The sequence below is a fragment of the Dipodomys merriami genome, unplaced genomic scaffold, assembly GCF_024711535.1.
Source record: "Dipodomys merriami isolate MVZ:Mamm:240054 unplaced genomic scaffold, mDipMer1.0.p SCAF_274, whole genome shotgun sequence".
NCBI lineage: Eukaryota > Metazoa > Chordata > Mammalia > Rodentia > Heteromyidae > Dipodomys > Dipodomys merriami.
In genome coordinates, this window is record NW_027204204.1 from 191867 (window position 1) to 214511 (window position 22645).

The 22645-nt window shown below is 49.4% G+C and overlaps 1 protein-coding gene across 1 annotated transcript; it reads right to left on the reverse strand.

Moving 5' to 3' along the window:
- Nucleotides 1-2317: 2317 nt before the first annotated feature.
- Nucleotides 2318-5552, reverse strand: LOC138837697 (phosphatidylethanolamine-binding protein 1). Its single transcript, XM_070036638.1, has 4 exons — nt 5331-5552; nt 4733-4842; nt 4271-4371; nt 2318-3121 (listed from the first exon to the last, which is right to left on the reverse strand). The coding sequence occupies exons 1-4, from the start codon at nt 5463-5465 to the stop codon at nt 2904-2906; spliced, it is 564 nt and encodes a 187-aa protein (XP_069892739.1). The 5' UTR covers nt 5466-5552; the 3' UTR covers nt 2318-2903.
- Nucleotides 5553-22645: the final 17093 nt, after the last annotated feature.

The window sequence follows — 22645 nt, forward strand, 5'->3', positions numbered from 1 at the left end:
AAAAGAGACGTGAGCTGGGCTCAGGCCCCATCTCATCCATTCCTAGGTTTAAATCAGGGCATCCAGGGTGGGTGACACATTGTACTATGATGTCAGAATGACAGTGGTTTCCAGGGTTTCAAGCTGTTGGAAACACTGGGCTCAGGCACAATTGCCAAGCCATGCTCGGGGGTCAAGCCAGACCCCTCCTACGCAGTCCTCCTGATGGGCCACTCCTAGCCAGGGACAGCTGAGGACACAAGGCTTTGAGCCCTCATGTGGAGAGGGTCCAGGTTTATCCTTTACATGTATTGACTGTTCACTTACTCTGCAGGACTGTCCTGCTGTGAGGCAGTGAGGGTTCCACATCTCTATTCATTTTCTGTTTTTGTTTTCCAGTAAGCTCCTGCTTTACCACTTGAACCACACCTCCATTCCACACCTTTCAAAGGACAAAGCTGGGCTTTGCAGCTGGAGTTTGCATCCTCATGGGCAGTGTAGCTGAGCGGGCCTTCCAGAGAACTGGCTTCTGAACAAGGTGGGCACCACTGGCTAAGCTTGCCACACTTCTCAATCTAACGACACCTCCTTCTTAGTAACTTTAGAAAGATTTGAACTCATGGCCTCACATGGTCCCTCTGCTTTTTAGTTCACGCCTGTTCTACTACTTGAACCCACACCTCCAGTTATTTTTTTCATGTTGTTGTGCCAGTAATGAGGCTTGAACTTGGGACCTGGACACTATCCCTTAAGCATTTTTTTACGCAAGGTTGGCACTCTATTGTTTGGACTTCAGCTCCACTTCTGGATTTTTGCTGGTTAGAAGTAAGAGCCATGGACTTGTCGGATGCTGGTGGCTCACGCCTGTAATCCTAGCTACTCAGGAGGCTGAAATCTGAGGACTGCGGTTCCAGCCTGGGCAGTAAAGTCTGTGAGACTCATCTCCAACAAACCACCAGAAAACCAGAAGAGGCGCTGTGGCTCAAGTGATAAAGCCTTGAGCTGAATAGCTCAGGGACAGCACCCAAGTCCAGAATTCAAGTCCCACAACCACCACCACCACAACAAAAAAAGTCATGGACTTGCCTGCCTGAGAGTTAGCTTCAAACCTCAATCCTCAGATCTCAGACTCCTGAGTAGCCAGGATTACAGGTGTGAGCCACTGGCAGCCAGCTCCAGTTGTTTTGCATTTTTGCTTTTGAGACCAGGTCTCCTCACTGCCTGGATTTTTCTCTAACTCCTGATCCTCCTGCCTCTACCTCCAGAGCAGCTTGTATCACCACAGCAGGCTCTCTACATTCATTCTTAAAGCCAACAGGATTCTCTTTACAACTTTTAACAGAATCTTTATTTTTAAACAAGGAGCCCTGGCTCATGCCTGCAGTCCTACTCAGGGGGCTGAGTTCGAAAGGACCACAGTTTGAAGCTGGCCAGAGAAGTTTGCAAGACTGTCTCCAAAATAACCTGCTACAAAGCACTGTTGGAGGTATGGCTCAAGTGGTAGGTCACCAATCAGGTATGAGCACGCTAAATACACTTGAGTCCCTGAGTTCAAACCATGCTGCCAATAAATTCTAAACACTTAAAAAAAAAAAAAAAAAGTCTATCTTATATGCCACCCCAGAGCTCACAAGTTTGTTTTTTTTCCCCAAAGAACCTAAGTACTATGCAGCCATACTTGGTGATACATGCCTGTAATTCAAGCTATTCCAAAGGCTGCGACAGGAGGATCCTGGTTTGAAGGCAAACACCAAGACCTAGTGTCCAAAAATCAAAAAGATAAAAGCCCAGCAATGAAAAGGTGGTGAGGAGGCTACGCCTGGATCTCAGCAACTCCCAAGCAGTGCTTGGCCCTCTCTTGAGTCGTGCTGCAGGGGGTGGAACCCCGGGGTCTGCACATGCTGGGAATGAGCATCCCCACAGAGCCACAGCCAGGAGCTGGTCACCTGCCCTCCCCTCCCTGTCGGCGCTGGCTCCCACAGATCACATGGGAATGTGGCATCAGCCACTTCTGAGGTACTATTCCATGTCTGCACAGTCCCCATGGGGCAGGGTGAGGCTTCTATGTATCACCTGGGCCTGCGCTGAGGCCAGGCACCTGCCTAGGTCTCTCCCTGGCACAAAATGCACAAGATATCTCAGGCCAGGAGGCCAAAGTGCTTTGTGGGCAGGGCAGCCTGAGGCCTTTGCCTGCTTTCTCCAGTGGAGCTCAGCAGTCTGTGCAGAGAAGCCACTGTGGAATGACCCAACTCGGAGCCCTCGCCGTGGCCCTCCTGCTCAGGGACAAGGGGCCGCTTATTTCTGGACCCCACACTCAAGAAGGGACAGTACCTGGAGGTTTGCATTATCCAACATTTCTACTTTATTCAACGATAAGCAAACAGCAGAAGTAACACTAAGCAACTCCAGAACAACCAGTGAACAATTTTACCCTCAAGGATGTAAAGACTCCAACCCACCTGTCCGCCAGCCCCAGCAGTGTTTAAGGGTAGACACCTAGTCAGCTACGGAGAGGCTGTAGGGGCCAGCCAGGAGCCTGCCATGAGAGCCAGGTCCCTGGTGGAGAGGTTGTGGGGAGAAGATGCAGGCAGGATCTCAAAGACAGTGACTATTCCCCTCCTTTTTCTTTCACCCCCCCCCCGTCTTTTTTTTAACTGGAGTTTTCTTTAGATTCTGGATTGCTAGTTGTTAACAAGGTACCCCCATTACAATTCCAAATGCCACCCCCCAAAACGGAATTCAAACGTGATCAACACATCAATAGGAGCATAAAGGACAGGCAGCAGGACGAACCACCCTGTGACACTGTGGACGGCCCAGGCGTGGCCCGAGCAAGGGAGAGGGACATCTACTGGCATCGGTGCCCAAGGACCCCACTTGCAGGGCCCCAGGGCTGGGGGGAGGGGCTCTTGAGCTGAGCCGCCCTACTTCCCAGAGAGCTGCTCGTACAGCTTGGGGACATAGTCATCCCACTCAGCCTGGTAGCACGTGCCAGCCACTGGGGCGCCCAGGTGGTACTTCTTGCGGAAGGCCGCCACCTTGAACTTGCCACGGTGGTCCCCGGAGCGGTTGCTGAGAATGGGCTCGTCACACTTCAGAGGCTTGTCCTGCTGGTATACCAGCCACACGTAGCGATGGAGGCCTGTGGGGAGAGGAAGCCACAGCTGCTCAGAAGGGAGGAAAGCGCTCTAGATGCGGGCAAGGCGAGCTGCGGGGCAGTGGGTAAATAAGGCACCTTTGGGGGACAGAAGTGACCTCCCTGAAAGCTCACGATCCACACATTTCTTATATGCAAGTTACACCCTGTGAAACATCTTGTGACACAAGGGATTGCTGAGGGGTTTTCTGCAAATGAGAACAGCTCCCGCCGGGGAGAACTGTTTTATCCTCAGGTGGCTCCGCCCCATAATTAAATTGCCTAATTTTCTCCCTGCCCTAGAGAATATAATAGGTCCCTAGGAAACCTGCCACTGTATCCTCCTGTTAGGGAAAGCATGGGAGGACTTTGAACTTTCTCGAAGCTTCTGTGTCTAAATGAAACACGAGCCAGGACCAGCAGCCCTTATCAGTATCTCCTTGCACCTCTTAGTTCTACCTCAGGGCAGGACAATGCCCACAAGCTTCTGCTCAGCCATTCTTTGCCCACTCCTCTGCAGCAGATGGAAATGCTGTGTACCGCTGGCGGCCACAAGGGCGCCCCCATCTACTGATACACGTGGGTGACCATGTATGTGTGGGGATGTGAAAAAGAGAGAGGGTTCTGCAAAAGCCTCCCAAATCTTTGCAAGACACCAACCAAGCCAGTTGCTCATGCCTGTAATCCTAGCTATTCAACAGGCTGAGATCTAAGGATCAATATTTGAAGCCAGCCTGGGCAGACAAACCCAATTTGGTGGCTAATTTCGAGCCACCAAAAAGTAGAGGTGTGGGTCAAATGACATGGTGCCAGCCTTAACAGAAAAAGTTAAGAGAGACAGCACCTTGGCCTTGAGTTCAAGTCTTAGAACTAGTGATGAACACACAGAGATACTAACTAGAACTTGGAGAGAAAGGAGCTAGAGCAAAACAAAAGAGACACTATCCCCAACTTCCTCACTCAGCAAAGGCACAGAGCCCAAGAAGTAGTTCTGCTGAGGGTTCACCCAAAGCCCAAAGTTCTAGCTGAATGGACTCTGGAAGGCAGCTGCCCTGCAGAAAGCCAAGCAGCCCACACCACTTGCCTTTAGAAGCCAGGCCACAGCAGGCCTTGGCTGGCCAATCAGAACTCAAACCCAGCCTCCCCAGTACTTACCTGTGCCACTGGGAGGCCCGGAGCCCACATAATCAGAAAGGACAGTCCCACTGCTCACATCGTTGCCCTTCATGTTGACCACCAGGAAGTGGTGCCACTCCCTGTGTGGAAGAACCAGACAGATGATAAGAACGCTGAAGGGCCAGTGCAGCCACTGATCTGCACAGTGGGTGGGTGCTGCAGGCTGGGTCATGGCTGTGACCACGAGGGTCCCTGCCTAGTTTTGTTGTTGTTATGAAGGGGATATACAGAGGGCTCCTGGTGAACCTGGACATCAGTTGTATGTTCTAGAATGTTGCTTGGGAACAGAGGGGCAAGAAATGCAAATGCTGGCTCAAGCCGGGGCACGAAAATCCCACACCAGCTGTACTTTCGCATCCCCAGTGAGGGACCTTACCTGGCATGGGTTGGGTCGTGTGTGTGGATGCTCCCCGGCGCCCCCCACCACTTCTCCCAGCTTGCCTGTATTTGGGGTCCTTCCTGCTGGGAGCATCCGGGTCGGTCAGGACCAAGGTGTACAGTTTCCCAGAATCACAACCTTCCCACTCAATGCTGCTGGGTCTGTTCTTAACCTGTAAGAGTCAGTTTGGTGTCCCCCAGCCCCGTTCTTCCCCTCCTCCCCGGTCCCCCCTCCTCCCCCAGCACCTAACCCTCCACCCCCTCCTCTCCGATCCCCCCCCTTCCTGCCACCCAAACCCTCCGCTAACTTGGCAGCCAGTGCGGAGAGCCAACCCCGCCCGGGCAGCCCCAGCCGTCGGGGGGCGGCGCGCAGGCTCCTGACCCCCCAACCAAGGCGGTTCGCGGGCTGATGCCGACCGGCGGTTACATAAGGCGTCACGGTGGGGGCGGGGAGGAGGGGTTCACCCCGCACACTACCGCAGGGCCCCCCGGGCTGCCCCGCCTCGCCCAGCCCTCGCCCTCGCGGCTGTTTCGGGGCCTGGAAGCCCCGGACTGGGGCCGAGCGCCCCGTCTCCGCTGCCGCCCCGCTGCGGCCGCGTGCTCCGGGGGGGCCCCGCAGGCCGCGGCCTGGCCGCCGGCCCCGGCCCCGACCCCGGGGTACCTGGGTGGGCGTCAGCACTTTGCCCAGCTCGTCCACCTCCACCCCCGTGTAGGACACCCGCAGCGGGTGCTGGGGCCGCTCGTCCACTTCCTGCAGGCTCAAAGGCCCGGACCACTTGCTGAGGTCGGCAGGCATGGCGGGGCTGCGGGCGGACTGGGCCGAGGGCGCAGCGCGAGGACACGCGTGGAGCAACCGCACGGACTCCGGGCGGTCAGCAACGCCGGCGGCAGCGCGCGTGCGCACGAGCGACCGCGGCGCTCCGCCCCCTCCCCTCTCCCGCCTTCTTCTCCAATCACCCGAGAGAGCCCGCCCACTTGCTCTCTGATTGGTGGAACCTGGTAGGCCGGGGCAACTGATACTTCCGGGTCAAGGCCATTTGCTACGAGCTGTCCCTGAGTTCTCTTGTGTGCGAGAAATCTCCAGAAATGCGACTGAGCTCACCAGTGTCTCATCCGGTTCACTTTCTTGTTTTTGCTTGAACTCGGGGCCTGGGCGCTGTCCCTGTGCTCTTTTGCGCAAGGCTGGCGCTCTACCGCTTCAGCCAGGGCTCCACCTCCAGTTTTCTGGTGGTTTATTGGAGATAAGAGTCTCATGGACTTTCCTGCTCGGGCTGGCTTCGAACCGCGATCCTCAGATCTCAGCCTCCTGAGTAGCTGGGACTACAGACGTGAGTCACCGGCGCCCGGCCCGTTTTAACTTTTTTGCATGAATCATTGCACCAGTGTCTCAATTTATAAATGGTGAGGCCTTGCTCTTGTCTTACACCTCTTAAGACGAGTTGAGCCCTCACTTCCCTGTTTTTCCAGTATTGGGAAAGTGCCTGCGAGCTTTCGAGCGCTTTCTCCATGGATGAGATATTTACATATCATCGCTTGCCCACCTCCTTGATGCACATACCATTTTTTAAAATTAGAGACTTATTCATTTCGTTATTTTCAGGTTCTAGAGCACACACTGAAAGGAGCAGATGAAATGTACATATCGTTACAGCTAGAAGGTGAAAAATACAAATCCGTCCTTGCACAAACAGGAAATTTTTTAATGTACATTTTTATTTTTAAGTCAGCAACGTATCCTTTATGTCCTAAGTAGTTTATTTTAACATTGGAATGTAAACTTCTCAGAACAACTATACTTTTGTCTGTAGGAAGTGAAGAACAAGAAGAAAATAAATGGAAAGTGAAGGTTGATGCATTACAAAAGACTATTAAGCAGGTGTTTTAAGAAGTGCTTAGAACAACAGTTTCCTCAAATAAGGGGCCCAGACTGGCAGAATCAGTATCACCTAGAAATGTGTGAGGAATACACACTTTTAGCCTCACCCCAAACTTACTGATCTGAAACATATGGGCAATCTGGTTCAATGATCCTTCCAGGTATTTTAATATCGATCATAGTTGATAATCACTAGTTTGGAGTCCAGGCACCAATGACCCATGCCTGTAATCCTAGCTGCTCAGGAGGCTGAGATCTGAGGAACAAGGTTTGAAGCCAGTCATGGCAGGAACATCCGTGAGATTCTTGTCTCCAGTTAACTACTAAAAAGCCAGAAGTGGAGCTGTGACTCAAGGAGTAGAGCTCTATCCTTGAGAGAGAAAAACAAAAACAAAACCTCAGATAAAGCATTCGGGCCCTGACACTCACCATTCTTGAGAAATAATTTATTTTTTTGAGAAATGAGTTTGGTAGGGACTTTGTGGTTTTTGTTTTTGTTTTATGTTTTGTTTTTTGTTGTTGTTGTTGTTTTTGTCGGTTGAAGGACTTGAACTCTGGGCCTAGACCCTGTTCCTGGCTCTTTCACTCAAGAATACACTCGTCGGGCTGGGAAGGTGGCTCAGTGGTAGAGCGCTTGCCTTGCATGTATGAGGCCCTGGGTTCCATTCCTCAGCACCACATAAGCAAAAAGAAAAAAGCTGGAAGTGGCACTATGGATCAAGTTGTAGAGCGCTAGCCTTGAGCTGAAGAGCTGAGGGATACCGCCCAGGCCTAGAGTTCAGGCCCCAGGACTAGACCCCCCACCCCCACCCCCAAAAAAAATAGCACTTGTACCACTTGGAGACACAGCATCACTTCTGATTTTCTGGTGGTTAATTGGAGATAAGAATCTCTTGGACTTTCCTGCCCAGGCTGGCTTAAGCCACACTCCTCATATCTCAGCCTCCTGAGTATTACAGGCATAAGCCACCAATGCCCAGTTAAGAAATGAGTTTGTTGTTGTTTGCTCTGGTCCTGGGGCTTTAACTTAGGGCCTGAGCACTGTCGCTGAACTTCTTTTTTGCTCAAGGCTAGCGCTCTACCACTTGAGACACAATGCTACTCCCAGTTTTTTCTGTTTATGTGGTACTGAGGAATCAGACTCAGGGCTTCATGCATACTAGGCAAGCACTCTACCACTAACCTGCATTCCCACCCCAGAGATGAGTTTTTTGTTGGTCATGGGGCCTGAAATCTGGGCCTGGGCGCTGTCCCTCAGCTATTCAGTTCAAGGTTAGAGCTCTACCACTTGAACCACAGCGCCACTTGCTTCTATGGTGCTGAGGAATCAAACCCAGGGCCTCATGCATGCAAGGCAAGCACTCTACCACTGAGCCACCTTCCCGGCCCTAGAAATGAGTTTTTAAAGCCACAACTACTCCTATTTTGCAGCCAAATGGCTTGGCCTCCACCAAAACTGTGTTTTACCCTAGGTAGCCTATAGCATTGATAACTCCCACCTGTTGTTTGATTACAAAATAATACAAATTACTGTAAAAAAATTTCAGAGGAATTTGTATGTGAGTATGTGTAAGTGTGTGTGTGTCTGTGTGTCTGTGTGTCTGTGTGCACGTGTGAGCTGATCCTGGGGCTTGAACTAGGGACTGGGTACTGTTCTTAAACTTTTTTCCTCAGTATTAACACTCAACCACTTTAGCCACAAATCCACTTCTATCTTTTTTTTTTTGGTACTTAATTGGAGATGAGATTCTTATCTTTTCTGCCCCAGCTGGCTTTGAACCATGACCCTCAAATCTCAACCTCTGGAGCAGCTAGGATTACAGGTGTGAGCCACTGGCACCAGGCCCAAAGGAACTTTTTAAAAAAGCAAGTAAATAACAAATCTCTTTATTCCTCTACTTGGATATGAACATTGATAATAACATAGGTTATGTCTTCCCCATTTAAAAACTCTGAGTACTGGCTAGGGTATATATAGCTTAGTAGTAGAGCATTTGCCTAACATGCCTGAGGCCCTGGGTTCTATCCTTAGCAATAAAATTTAAAAAAATTTTTAAAGCAGTAAGTTTAGGCAGTTTTGGTCTGTTTATTTCTGCAAAGCTTGCATTTAGCTACCTTTATAAAGTATATGTATCAAAACAGATTATTTGGTCTATATGTGTTTGCCAGTCCTGGGGCTTGAACACAGGGACTGGACACTGTCCCTGAGCTTTTTTGCTCAAAGCTAGAGCTCTACCACTAAAGCCACAGCCCCACTTCTGGCTTTTTGGTAGTTTTTTGGAGATAAAAATCTCATGGCAGGCTGGGAAGGTGGCTCAGTGGTAGAACGCTTGCCTTGCATGCCTGAGGCCCTGGGTTCGATTCCTCAGCACCACATAAGAAAAAGAAAAAAGCCGGAAGTGGCGCTGTGGCTCAAGTGGTAGAGTGCTAGCCTTGAGCTGAAGAGCTGAGGGACAGCACCCAGGCCCAGAGTTCAGGCCCCATGACCGGACCCCCCCCCCAAAAAAAAAAAAGAATCTCATGGCTTTTCCTGCACAGACTGACTTCAAATCAAGATCCTCAGATCTCAATCTCCTATGTAGCTAGGATTATAGATATAAGCCACCAGCACTGAAATAGATAATTATAATTATAATATAATTATTATAACTAAGCCAGGCGCTGGTGGCTCACACTTGTAGTACTGGCTATTCAGGAGGCTGAGATCTGAGGATATTGGTTCAAAGCCAGCCCAGGCAGGAAAGTCCATGAGACTCTTATCTCCAGTTAACCACCAGAAAACCGGAAGTGGCACTGTGGCTCAAGTGGTAGAGTGCTTGCCTTGAACTGAAGAGCTGAGGGACAGCACCCAGACCCAGAGTTGAAGCCCCACGACCAACTATATATATGTATGTATGTGTGTGTAAATATAATTGTCTTAGGTTTTAAAAGATTTAAAGACCCTATCTATGTAACTGGGATTACAGACATGCACCCACACACCATCATACCCATCTTGCAGAATAGGATGCCGGGAGGGGGGGGGAGGGTCTTCCTAAATTTGTCTAGGCTGGCCTTGAATATTGATCCTTTCCATCTCCACCTTCTAAGTAACTAGGATTACAGATGTGAGCCACTGTGTTGGACTGAGTTGTCAACATTCTTTCTTTCTTTCTTTTTTTTTGGGGGGTCCGGTTGTGGGGCCTGAACTCTGGGCCTGGGCGCTGTCCCTCAGCTCTTCAGCTCAAAGCTAGCACCCTACCACTTGAGCCACAGCACCACTTCCGGCTTTTTTCTTTTTTCTTATGTGGTGCTGAGGAATCGAACCCAGGGCCTCATGCATGCAAGGCAAGCACTCTACCACTGAGCCACCTTCCCAGCCCTGAGTTGTCAACATTCTTAACCACTATCTTATATTACACTTACTTTATTTCATTTATGAAAAGGACTTATAATAATTAGCTCTTTAAGTGATATTAGTGTTTTTGAGCAAGAGAATTAAAGATATTTCAAAAATCTTATATTCAAGTCCATCTACTTGATAAAATTAGAGAGCTGAACCCTTATTTGCACTATTCAAAACAATGCTGTTATTCAGTTGTCTAGTTCAGATTATTATTGTAATAGTTTGTTCTCATCTAGATGTACAATTTTTTCGGCAGCTCTGTTGGAGATTTTCTCTGTAATCCTAGCTCTTCAGGAGGCTGAGAATTGGAGGATCATAATTCAAGGTCAGCCTAGGCAGGAAAATTCTCCAAAATATCCAGCAAATATCTGGGGTGGGGGTGTGGTAGAGTACTGGGCAATACTAGCAAGAAAGAAAAAGAAAGAAAGAAAGAAAGGAAGGAAGGAAGGAAGGAAGGAAGGAAGGAAGGAAGGAAAGAAAGGAGAAGAAAAGAAAAAGAAAGAAAACCCAAATGAAAAACGGTGGGAAAAACAATTTTTTTAAAAAAAGGAGCCAGGTGCCAGTGATTAGCTACTCAGGAGGCTGAGATCTGAAGATCACGGTTTGAAGCCAGCTTGGACAGAAAAGTCCCAGTGAGACTCTTATCTAAAATTAACCACTCAAAAACTGGAAAGTAGTGCTGTGGCTCAAGTGGTAGAGCGCTAGTTTTTAAGCACAAAGAGGCTTAGGGACAGTACCCAGGCCCTGAGTTCAAGCCCCACAACTGACAAAAACAAAAAGGAAAGGAGATAGATACTTTAGATGTATTAACACATAGCTAGTGTTGTCATTTGTCTGCCTGTGTGTGTGGGCTGCAAGCCCCAGCAGGTGCCGGCTGTGGGTGGACACAAATGAATGAGCCTACAAACCACTACTAGTTTTTGTTTGTTGGCTGCAGGGCGGGAATTCTCTCATGTGGTTATTTAGTGGGATGGCGTCCTTCCAGAGTTACTCACTGGGTAAATGCTGGGTGAAGGAGGATTGCATGGAAGTGAAGCACTGGCTACAGGCCAATGAGCTAGACCAAGAATCTGTGCAGGAAATTAACCTCTAACTGGTCTCTGGGCTTCCATTCTTCAGGATGTTTATAGCGAGAGTTTGTTTTCTCTTTGAGAATTTCACAGCCTTCTCACTTTATCTTCTAAATAAAATATTTCTGGAGAAGTGTTCATCAGGAAATTATTATTACTATTAGTATTGTTGTTGTTGTTGTTATTACTTTGGCTCATGGGGCTTGAACTCAGGGACTGGGTACTGACCCTGAGCTTCTTTGGCTCAAGGCTAGCACTCTACCACTTGAGCCACAGCACCACTTCCAGCCTTTTCTGCTTCTATGATACTGAGGAATCAAACCCAAGGCCTCATGCATGCTAGGCAAGCATTCTACCACTAAACCACATTCCTAGACAGGAAATTAAATTTTTGAAAACAATCAACTTCTGCAAAAGATTAAAAACAGACTTGTCATATGACGCCCACACATACACACACCTCCAGCAGTGCCACATTTGGATGAATGTCCCACAGAACTAAAAGTCTGGCTCAAAGAAATGTTCATTACAGCACTATTTCTGAGAGCCAGGAGGGCTGAGGTATGGCTCAGAGATAGAATACCTGCCTAGTAAGTGCAAGTCCTTGAGTTCAAACCCCAACACCACCAAAGAAAGAGACATAAACATTTAAGTCAGGCATCAATCATTCAGGCCTGTAATCTTAGCTATTCAGGAGGTTGAGATCTGAGGATCATGGTTCAAAGCCAGCCAGAAAAGGAAAGTCTTTTCTCCAGTTAACCATGAAAAAAGCTGAAATGGAGCTGTGGTTCAAATGGTAGATCACCAGCCCTGAGCGAAAAAGCCAAGCAAGAGTGCAAGATCCTTAATTCAAGACCTGGTTCCAGCACACACACACACAATATCATCTAAGTTCACACCTACGTACTTTGAACAGAGTACAACCACTAATATGGATTACACATGATATTGGACATTTAATTCAAACAGACTGTACCTCTGCTTATGAAAAAGTTATAAGCTGCTCTGGAAATGAGGAGATTGTATTTATTAAAATACCAATCGATACATAGTGACTCCCCCAACTGGTGTGGACTCATGAGGCTTTGCTGTAATGAATATTTGTCTACAAGTTCAAGGTAAATAAACAGAGATTAGATAACAAGCCTGGTGGATGGGGTTGGACAGAATCCTAGAAGGACAAATGTCACACCAAGGTATGCTTCTCCCCATGTCACAGACGGGGTCTGTGGTACAGTATTTAGGCATAAGGATATTGGTGATGGGGGGGGGGGGAAGGGCACAAGTGTATTTGCATCTCTTCTGGCAGAAGGAGTTGGGGGTAGAGGGATGGAGAAGCTTCCGTAGAATACAGCTTCTTCATTGTCTTCCAATGAAGACCCACGCAAGGTCACAGGCCAGGGGTCATGGGACATGCCAGTAACAGCACCAGGACTCACAGACAGACCATACACGCTTGTAACCCTAGCCAACAGAAGGCTGAGATCTGAGGATCACAGTTCAAAGCCAGCCCAAGCAGGCAAGTCCATGAGACCCTTCTCTCCAATGAACCCCCCAAAAGCTTGAAATGGAGCTGTGGTTCAAGGGTTAGAGCGCTGGTCTTGAGCAAAAGTGTGAAGAGACAGTGCCCAGGCCCCTAAGACCAAGCCCTAATACTGGCACCAAAAAGATTACCAAAAAAACAAAGGCTCCTGTACAAATTTAATGCCTGAGTCAAAGGCCACAGTGAAGTCCGGCCACACAAGTGGCCCACAAGACTCCCTCTCTCCTCTTTCTAGTTCGGCCTCCCTCCACCCGAGGTGACTGGAAACAGAATTCACAAGCGTTTCTGTGGATGGAACATGGCCCACATGGGCAAGAACGAACCTCTCTAGTTTCAAACTCACCTAGTAAATTACCCAGTCTTGGACTGGGGTGGGGAGAGGAGGGTGTAGCTAAGTGGTAGATCCCTTGACTAGAATATTCCATGCTCCAGGTTTGACCACCAGTACTATAGGAATCAAACAGACAAATTTCAGCAGCCACATTTTTAAAAAGGTGAAAAGAGCTACATGTGTTGGTTCAACTCTAATCCTAGCTACTTGGAAGGCAGACATCAGAGGATCGAGGTTTGAGGCCAAGTGGGGCATCAAAGTTTGCAAGACCTCATCTCCCTCAGTGGCAGGGAGCGGTGACTCATGCCTGTCATCCTAGCTACAAGGAAAGCACAAAAGTTGGGTGCCATGGCCCTCACTGTCACCCCAGCAACACAGAGGAACACAAGCTGGACGACTGTAGTTCAGATGGACTAGGGCACTAATTGAGACCCTACCTCACAGTTAGCCAACATAAAAGCGGGACTGGAGGCATGGCTCAAGTGGTAGAGAGCCTGCCTTGCAAATGCAAGGTCCTTAGCTTAGATCACACTCCAGTGCTAGTTAGAAGAATAAAACAGAAAGACAAGTTAATGGGTGCAATTAGTTTTAATAATATAGTTAACCCAGTATGTCCAAAATATTATCATTCCCACCGTACAATGAAGTTCACACTATGGTGATCAGAAGACAAATGGGGCTGGAAGTACCTAGTCTTTTGTTTTTTTTCCTTTTGCTTGACCTCTCTTGCTTGGCTTTTTTACTAAAGGCTGGCACTTTACAATTCGAGCTCCCCTTCTGTGGCTTTTTGACTGGTTAATAGGAGATAAGCATCTCTCAGGTTTGTCTTCCAGGGATGGCTTCAAACTGTGATCCTCAGATCTCAGCCTCCCAAGTAGATAGGATTACAGGCGTGAGCTACCGGCACAGGCTGAAAATGTCCAGTCTAAGAAACCTGAGATATCCAACCTTAGTGGGAAGTGAGGAAGGGGTGGGTGGGGGTGGGGTCTTTTTTTCAGTAGTTGGCAGAATCTAGCAAATTTTCTAACATGCTTGCTTTTTACCCAGCGGTGCCTCTTTGGAGAATTTGGCCTTGTGAGATTGTGAAATATATATTTGGCCTTTGTTCCATTTGCTGAAGTCCTTGGACTCGAGTGGTAAGCCGTCCTTCTGTATTGAGTACAGAGATGGATAACAATCTACTTAACCCTGCCTGTCACTAAGCTTTCTGTGGCTCTCGTCTGTAATTCTAGCTACTCAAAGTCTGAGATCTGAGGACCCTGGTTCCAAACAGACCGGGGGAAACAAATCCCTGAGACACTTATCTCCAGTTAACTAACAAAAATCCAGAAAGGTGTGGCTCAAGTAGTAGACAGCAGCCTTGAGTGGAAACGTTAAGCAGGAGCTGGGCTTATAGGCATGTGCCACGTGCCCGGGACCACGGACAGCAGGAGAAAGTGGAGAGATCTCCATGGGCTAGTGGAAGCAGGTACATGACATGACATTTTATCAACATGGATGCAAATATCCAGGAAAGAGGCCCCCGGATCAGGCTGTACCTTGGGGCAGAGAAGGTAAGTAACCCCTCTGTAGACCAGACTGAGCTCGTCTCCTAGGAGATGGTTCTGGGCAAATGAGACCCATCAAGAAGATTCTAGAGCTTTGTGACCTACAGAGGGATCTATTTAGTGTCGGACCTATTTCTATCTGCCCCAAAGCCATACTTATCCACTGAACAGCTATGGTGTGCCAAGCCCTGTGCTGGCCCCTGGGACCCAGAAACAAGCAAGACTTATCAATGCCTTCAGGAGGAACAGGTTGGAGCAGGAAGGCAGATAGGTAGAAGCTGGTGATTTACCTTTCTACAGGTGCTCAGCAGGTGCAAAGGCTATATACCTAAATACCTAGTGGTACTGAGTGCACCTGGTACTGAGGCTTCCTGGAGGAGGTGACAACCTCATCTTGAAGTTACTGAGATGCAGCCAGCACAGGGGAGTGGAGGGCAGTTCTGGCAGTGGAAAGAATAAGAATGTGGGTGGAGTGAGGAGAGGCCTGGGCGCTGTCCCTGAGCTGCTTTAGCTCAAGGCTAGCACTCTACGACTCCAGCCACAGCGCCACTTCCAGTTTTTTGTTAATGTGGTAGGAATCGAACCCAGGGCTTCATTTATGCTAGGCAAGCACTCTACCACTAAGTCACATTCCCTGCCCCTGGATGTAGTGTGAATGAATACCCCAGTGATTCACAGCCCTGGAAGATGGGGCTTCAGTGACCTGCTGTTGAGAAGTGGTGGAACCTTTAAGAGGAGGAGCCAGTGGCAGGGATGATGTCATCAGAGGGCGTGGCTTCTGGAGGAGCCCCAAGGCTCAACACAGCCACTCTGGCCCCCTGAATCCCTCCACTTCCTTTCCCAGCATGCAATATGTTTCCACCACCACTGTGAAGTCACTCACTGTGAGGGCCCCTCCCTCACCAGAAGCCCCAGAGACCCGGATGCCTGATGGCAGATGCTCAGCTTCCAAGAGTGAGCAAAGCAACCCTCTTTACTTTATACAGTACCCAGCCCCCAGTGTTGTGTTATAGTAACAGGTAAGAGGTCAACACAGTAAGTATGTGTGTGTGTGTGCGTGTGTGTGTGTGTGTAATTGTTATTTCATACACAAGAAAGGAACTTTAGGGAGACTGAGCTGAACAATGCCTTTTTTTTTTTTTTTTTTTTTTTGTCGGTTGTGCCTGAACTCTGGGCTGGGCGCTGTCCCTCAGCTCTTCAGCTCAAGGCTAGCACTCTACCACTTGAGCCACAGCACCACTTCTGGCCTTTTCTGCTTATATGGTGTTGAGGAATTGAACCCAGGGCCTCATGCATGCAAAGTAAGCGCTCTACCACTGAGCCACCTTCCCAGCCCCAACAATGACATTTCCAACAAGTATTTTCTGTCTTAGGAATGCAGTCGGATGGCACCCTTGCTTCTCAGACCCCTAGCTGAGAACTGGGTCTGCTAAGCCACAGAACAGACCTAATTCCATGAAGAAGCAGGTGCTTTCCCCATTCATGTGCCGATATTTCCCTCTCCCTGCTCCCTGTCTGTCTCTTCCTCAAAGCTGATGAGCCACATCTTTATTTCCTGTGTTTTGGAAGTTAATTCAAGATAAGAGTCCTGAGATAGCTGGGCACCAGTGGCTCATGCCTGTCACCCTAGCCACTCAGGAGGCTGAGATCTAAGGATTACAGTTCGAAGCCAGCCTGGGCAGAAAAGTCCCCATGAGACTCTTATCTCCAATTAGCCACTCAAAACAGAATTGGCACTGTGGCTCAAGTGGTAGAGCACTAGCCTTGAGCCAAAGAGGCTCAGGGACAGCCTGAATTCAAGCCCCAGAACCAACAACAACAACACAAGTCCTGGCTGACTTGATCCTCAGATCTCAGTCTCTGGAGTAACTAGGATTACAGGCATGAGCCACCAGCGCCTGGACAATTACTCATTTTTGATTTTTTCATATCTGGTGGGAACTATTAGTGTGGCCCAGAAACTGAGGCTGAGGGAAGAAAGATGCACTTTCTTAAGGACAAGCAGATATACAAGTAACCCTGGCATGCATCTGAGCCAACTGCGGTTCCCATCTGAGATATTCCCCATGGGCTCATGGGTTGGGGAGGGGACTTGGGTGTCAACTGAGGGATCCTGAAGCCTATGACCTCATCAATGCATGGATCATTCGATGCATTGGTGGTGCTGGCATTAATGGGAGGCCGGACCCTAGTTGAGGAAGTGGTCCCATGGTCCCTGTGTTCACCCACAGAAGAAGACCCTGCCTGCTATCCTCCATACTCTCTTGAATGAGTCAGTTCTATGTGATACATTTTAGAGATAGCAAAACTTGGGCAAGTGTGGGTGAGTCTTGGCTTTAGCCTGGAGCTCTGACCTTGAGCTGCTGAACAACTCTGGGCCCGGATACCTCCTCTGGAACACAGCAGCTATTGGTGAAATCAAAAATCTCAAATTCTTTGAGTTCCACAAAGCTTGGCCAACTCATCTCTTAAATGGCTTTGGCTGGAGGTTGAGATTGGACTCTGTTCATGGATGAGAGCGCCACCTAGTGACCCACCTTTGAATGTGAGTTTTGTTTCCTCCTCAGGCTCCAATCAACCTGTTTATAATAACAATTTAGACCTGCAAGCTTAGCTGTATTTTTAGCTGGTTAAAGTGTGTGTGTGTGTGTGTGTGTGTGCGTGTGTGTGTGTGTGTGTGTGTGTGTGTGTGTGTGTGTGTGTGTGTGTGTGTGTGTGTGTGTGTGTGTGTGTGTACAGGTCCTGGGGCTTGAACTCAGGGCTTGGGAGCTGTTCCTGAACTTTTTTCTTTCAAGGCTATTGCTCTACCATTTAAGCCACAGCTCCCTTTCTGGCTTTTTGAAGGTTAATCGGAAGTAAGAGCCTCATGGACTTTCTTGCCTATGATTGCTTTGAACTGCAATCTTCAGATCTCAGACTCCTGAGTAGCCAGGATTACAGGCGTGAGCCACTGGAGTTTTCCAATGTTATTAATCTTTCCACTGTCAGGTTTTAAAACTGCTATTTTTAATAATTTTTATTCTTCTTTTGAGGGGGGGGAGGTGGTCCTAAGATTTGAACTCAGGGGGGCTGGGAAGGTGGCTCAGTGGTAGAGTGCTTGCCTTGCATGCATGAGGCCCTGGGTTCGATTCCTCAGCACCACATAAGAAGAAAAAGCCAGAAGTGGTGCTGTGGTTCAAGTGGTAGAGTGCTTGCCTTGAGCTGAAGAGCTGAGGGACAGCGCCCAGACCTAGAGTTCAAGCCCAGGACTGGCAAAAAAAAAATATTTGAACTCAGGGCCTCAATCTCACCAGGCAGGTGCTCTACCACTAAACCATGCCACCAGCCCCTAGGAACTGTTACTGTAAACCGAACATGGTGATGCACCCTGGTATAGTGGTTCAAGCTGAAATCTGAGTTACTTAGGAGGCAAGAGTCTGAGGATCATGGTTCCAGTCAATCCTCAACCTCAACCTGAATCATATCTAAAGGATGTGAGCCAGGCACCAGTGGCTCACCCCTGTCATCCTAGCTACTCAGGAGGCTAAGATCTAAGGGTCACTGTTCAAAGCCAGCCCGGGCAGGAAAATCTGAAGACACATCACTAGTGAACCATCAAAAAGAAAGCCAAAAATGGAGCTATGGCTAAAATTATATTTAGCTATGGCTAAATGCTGGCCTGGAGTAAGAAAAAAAAAAAGCATGGGGGTAATGATATAAAGTATGACTTAAGGGGTTGGGTTTGTGGCTTAGTGGTAGAATGCTTGCTTAGCCTGCGTGAAGCCCTGGGTTCAATTCCTCAGCACCACATACACAGAAAAAGCCAGAAGTGGTGCTATGGCTGGAGTGGTAGAGTTCCTTAAGCAAAAGAAGCTCAGGAACAGTGCCTACGCCCTGAGTTCAAGCCCCAGAACTGGCACAAAAGAAAATATGACTTGATTGAACTCCAGCCAGATAGAATTTAGGATATATCATAGAGAGGCAGGCTCCCCGCCCCCCCCAGTACTGGGCCTTGGACTCAGGACTTTTTGCTTGCTCAGCCAGCACTCTATCACATGACCCATGCCTCCAATCCAGCATTTTGCTAGTTAATTGGAAATAGAGTCTCAAGGGCTTTTCTGCTGGGGATTGGCTACAAACAACTGTCCTTAGGACCTCCACTTCCTGAGTAGCTAGGATTATAGGCATGAGCCACTGGAACCTGCTCCATTCCAGCCTAATTAAGTTTGTAGTTCTGTACCATTGCATGCAGCATAGCCCTTTAAAACAAATTAGTAAGCTCCATCTGTCTTTCTCTGTCTCTCTCTCTCTTTCTTCTCCTTCCTTCTTCCCTTCCTTCCTTTTTCTTTCTTCCTTCCTTCCATCTCGGTGCTTCACAAATTCAACACATGTCAAACCAATGTCCTAATTTGCAGTGAGGAAAATAACCTTTGTCTTGGCCAGCAAATGCATTCTGTCTGGCAGTGGTGAGCCTGAGTTTATAAAACACAGGAGCCAGTGATCAAAGACTTTTCTTCAGGAGTCTGACTCGCAGCCCACTCCCAGCCGGCCCAGGCTCTAGAAATCTAGCTTGTTGCTTTCCTTGTCAAAACTTTTTTCTCCTTGAAGGAACCTCAGTAGGGCACAGAGCGGCCATACCAGTGGTCTCTGCTTTGGACAGGGGATGTGTCTTAGAGATTGGTAACTTCCTGATGGTAGCTTGCAATCCAGTGATGGAAGTACTCATACCAGGGGAATTGGCACACAGGCATACACACGCGCGCACACACACACCACCATCACCAATACTAGCACCCATTCACATGTTCCCTTCTGGGCTGTTCTTACCTGGAGGGTGCAGGGTCCTCTCCAGCCTCTGGCTCCCCCATTTCTTGGGAAGCAAGAAAATCACCTGGCTGGTCCCTTGGGGAGTGGGGGGGCACATGGGGCGGATCACCTCCAAGTCATGTGCTTGTCAGAACCACTGAGCTTCACCCTCCCGATCTCTGGGTCCGGTTAAAAATAGCAGACTCTGTGTTCCATTGCACCTGCCAGCTCCTTTTTGGAATTTTGCCTGATTCCAGGAACTTCCCTGCTGTGTCATCCGCACCCCCCCCCCCAGTTCTCCCTTCTGGATAGAAGGCAAAAGTGTTACTGGAAGGTTCAGCAGGTTTTCTGCTCCAAAGAATGAAGATTCTGCACAGGGCTGTGGGGCCCAGGTAGGATTGTTTGCCTACAAGTGAAACACCCAACTGGGCAGGCTTCTTCCTGCCCGGGCTCTGCTCTGCTGGCCCTGCCTGTCCCAGGCACCCAGGAGAATGTGTCCAGGTGGAGAGAGATGCAGGTCGTTGCTAGGAAACCTTTCAGAGATCCCTCTAGAGAGGGGACAGATGCAGGCAGGAGGTAGAATGGGACAGAAATAGTAGACAGCCTGATAAAGTCTTCAGAGACCCAACTCTGCATCTCTGATAGAAACCACTTGCTGGCTCCAACTTTGATTCCCGCTACTCAGCACTGGTGGCTCACGCCTGTCATCCCAGCTACTCAGGAGGCTGAGATGAGAGGATCACTGTTCAAAGTCAGCCCTGGAAGGAAAAGTCTGTGAGGCTCTTCTTTCCAGTGAACCACCAAAATGCCAGAAGTGGAGCTGTGGCTCAAGTGGGAGAGCATTAGCCTTGAGCACAAAAACTCAGGTATAGTGCCCAGGCCCTGAGTTTAAACCCCAGGACTGGCACACACCAGTGCGCACGCACACATACACACACACACACACACACACACACACACAAACCAAAAGAGTTCAAATTGTGACTCTTCTATTGATTTTGTAAGTAGCTACAGGAGCCATCTGTAAAATTGAAATGATCATTAATACCCAATTTTCCAGTGGGCTCAGAGGACAGAACCAGCTTACAGGTGTAAAGCACTTAGCCTGGAGATGGAAAAACAAATCCACATCAGCCTCCAGTAGCCTTCCTGCCCAGAAGGGGATGTGGATCTGTGTCTTGTGGTCTAGTGTGGATTTAGGGGCCCCAGCCCAGGGGCAATTCCAGTGACAGACTCTAAAAGATGCCAGAAAGCTGTGAGGATCTTTGTTGATGTCTTTGGAATGGATTTGACCCCCAGGACAGTCCCCTGGGAAGGGGGAGGGCCGGGCAACCTCTCTGTTTCCAGACACAGAAACTAGGGCTGGGATGGATGGTGGCCTACTTTGTCAGGGATCCAAAGTGAGCCAGAAATGTGAGCGGGCAGCACAGTACGCGTCACAGCTCCTGGACCCCAAGCAAAGGAGATGACTGGCTGTTTCCTCCGGGTGAAGTAGGCCCTCTGGGCCCTGGCTATACCTGTGTGCAGGTGTCAGGACCTGGGGAAAGCCAGCCTGGGTCGCTCCACGGGGGTCCATTGGAATGTGGCAGGCTGTGAAAGGGGCTGGGTCAGAGCGTGGGGTGCAAAGGTTGGCAGGTGTACCCCATCCCTCCCAACTGTACTCCAACGGTGCAGGGTCAGCACAGCCCCAGGGGAGGCCTGCTTTGTGCAATTGTCCTTGCTGGGCACCTGGAGGGGCATAGAAAGTTCCAGGCTCCAAGCTGGAAACTTCCCAGTGAATGCTGACCCTTGTACAGCTTGTTTTTGAGGTGGGGATGAGTGTTGCCAGATCAAAACCAACCCATTTGACACGAACGCAGTCATTAAATCAACAAATAGATGCTGGCATGCGCGCGCGCGCACACACACACACACACACACACACACACAGTCACATGGAGGAAATGGGTAAGACCTGATGTCACTGCCAACCACAGGGTAAAGATCCAGTGTCTAGAATCTAAGGAGGGGGGGGGGTGTAGGGGAAAGGGAAAACAGGAATTAAAGCAGCAGCTATGAGCTTCCTGCCTCAGTTTACCGTCAGGAAAATTACACTTTCTTTGTTTTACCAGTTCCCAAAGAGGGTTTTTCATGGAAAATAAGTTCAACAAAGCTCCTTTGGACAACAGACTGTGTCACTGTAATTGCACCTTGGGGTTGCCATTATTTATTTATTGGGCCTGGAGTTGCATGCAAGGGCAGAAAAGAGCTTCAGTGTATTACAGAAAGCCGGGGGCCGGGGACTCTCGCTGTGGCTCCAGTGGTAGAGAGCTAGCCTTGAGCTGAAGAGCGCAGGGACAGCGCCCAGGCCCAGAGTTCAGGCCCCACGACCAACAAATAAATAAATACATACATATATTACAGAAATGTGGGAGGAAATGTGGTCTCTCTCCTCCTTCCCCGCCCTTCACCTCTCTTTATTTACATTTATTTATTTGTGTGCTGGTCCTGGGGCTTGACCTCAGGGCCTGGGCACTGTCCCTTCACTTCTGCTTTACTCAAAGCTAGTGCTCGACCATTCGAGCCACAGGTCTACTTCTAAGTTTTGTTGGTTAACTGAAGATATAAGAGTCACGGGACTTTCCTTCCTCCAAGAGCTTCAATCCTCAGATCTCAGCCTCCAGAGTAGCTAGGATTACAGGGGTGAGCCACTGACACCTAGCCTTATTATTTATTTCTTTGTCCTTCCTGGGGCTTGAACTCCAGGCCTGGGCACTGCCCCTGAGCCTCTTTGTGCTCAAGGCGAGAGCTCTCTCTCTCTCTGGAGCCACATCGCCACTTCCAGCCTCTTCTGAGTAATGAAGATAAAGGGTCTCATGGACTCTCCTGCCAGGGCGGTCTGTCTTCCAACCTCGATCCTCCAATCTTGGCCTCCTGAGTAGCCAGGATGACAGGGGCCTGGTTTTCTTTAACCTTAAACAGCTAGTTTCTACCAGGCTTTTCTTCCTAAGGAGAAGATAGAAGCTGCCCAGGGCATGGGACTGGGTTGGTGGTTCTTTTTTTAAGGGGTGGGGGGTGTTGGAGCACATCAGGGAAGAGAGGGAATCGAACCCGGGAATGTAGCACTGCAGGGACCTGCGGGGAAGGGGGGGGCACTGAAGAAGGAAAATAAACCTAACATAAAAAAAAAAAAAAAAGCCTCCGACTCTTGAGAAACAAGCCTGGCCGGTCCGGGGGTCCCCGGCTGGATCTGGGGTGTCCGCCGGCCTCGGGGGTTGCCGGGGGGGGGGGCTGGCTGGGAGGTCCGGGTTCACCTTTTCCCCGCGGGGCAGAGGGGGCGCTGCACCCCGGGGCGCGGGGCCGGGGCCGGGCGGGCCGGGGCGGGGCCGGGGCGGGGTGCGGCGGGCCGGACCGCGGTCTCCCGGGTCTGCGCACGCCGGTCCGGCCCCGGCCCGGGCTG

Excerpts from the sequence above, each read along its gene's own strand:
- LOC138837697 (XM_070036638.1), bottom strand. The coding sequence starts at position 5,465 with ATGCCTGCCGACCTCAGCAAGTGGTCCGGGCCTTTGAGCCTGCAGGAA. Across the intron at positions 4,843-5,330 it reads AAGTGCTGACGCCCACCCAG|GTTAAGAACAGACCCAGCAG; the intron begins GTACCCCGGGGT and ends TGACTCTTACAG. Across the intron at positions 4,372-4,732 it reads AGGAAGGACCCCAAATACAG|GGAGTGGCACCACTTCCTGG; the intron begins GCAAGCTGGGAG and ends TCTTCCACACAG.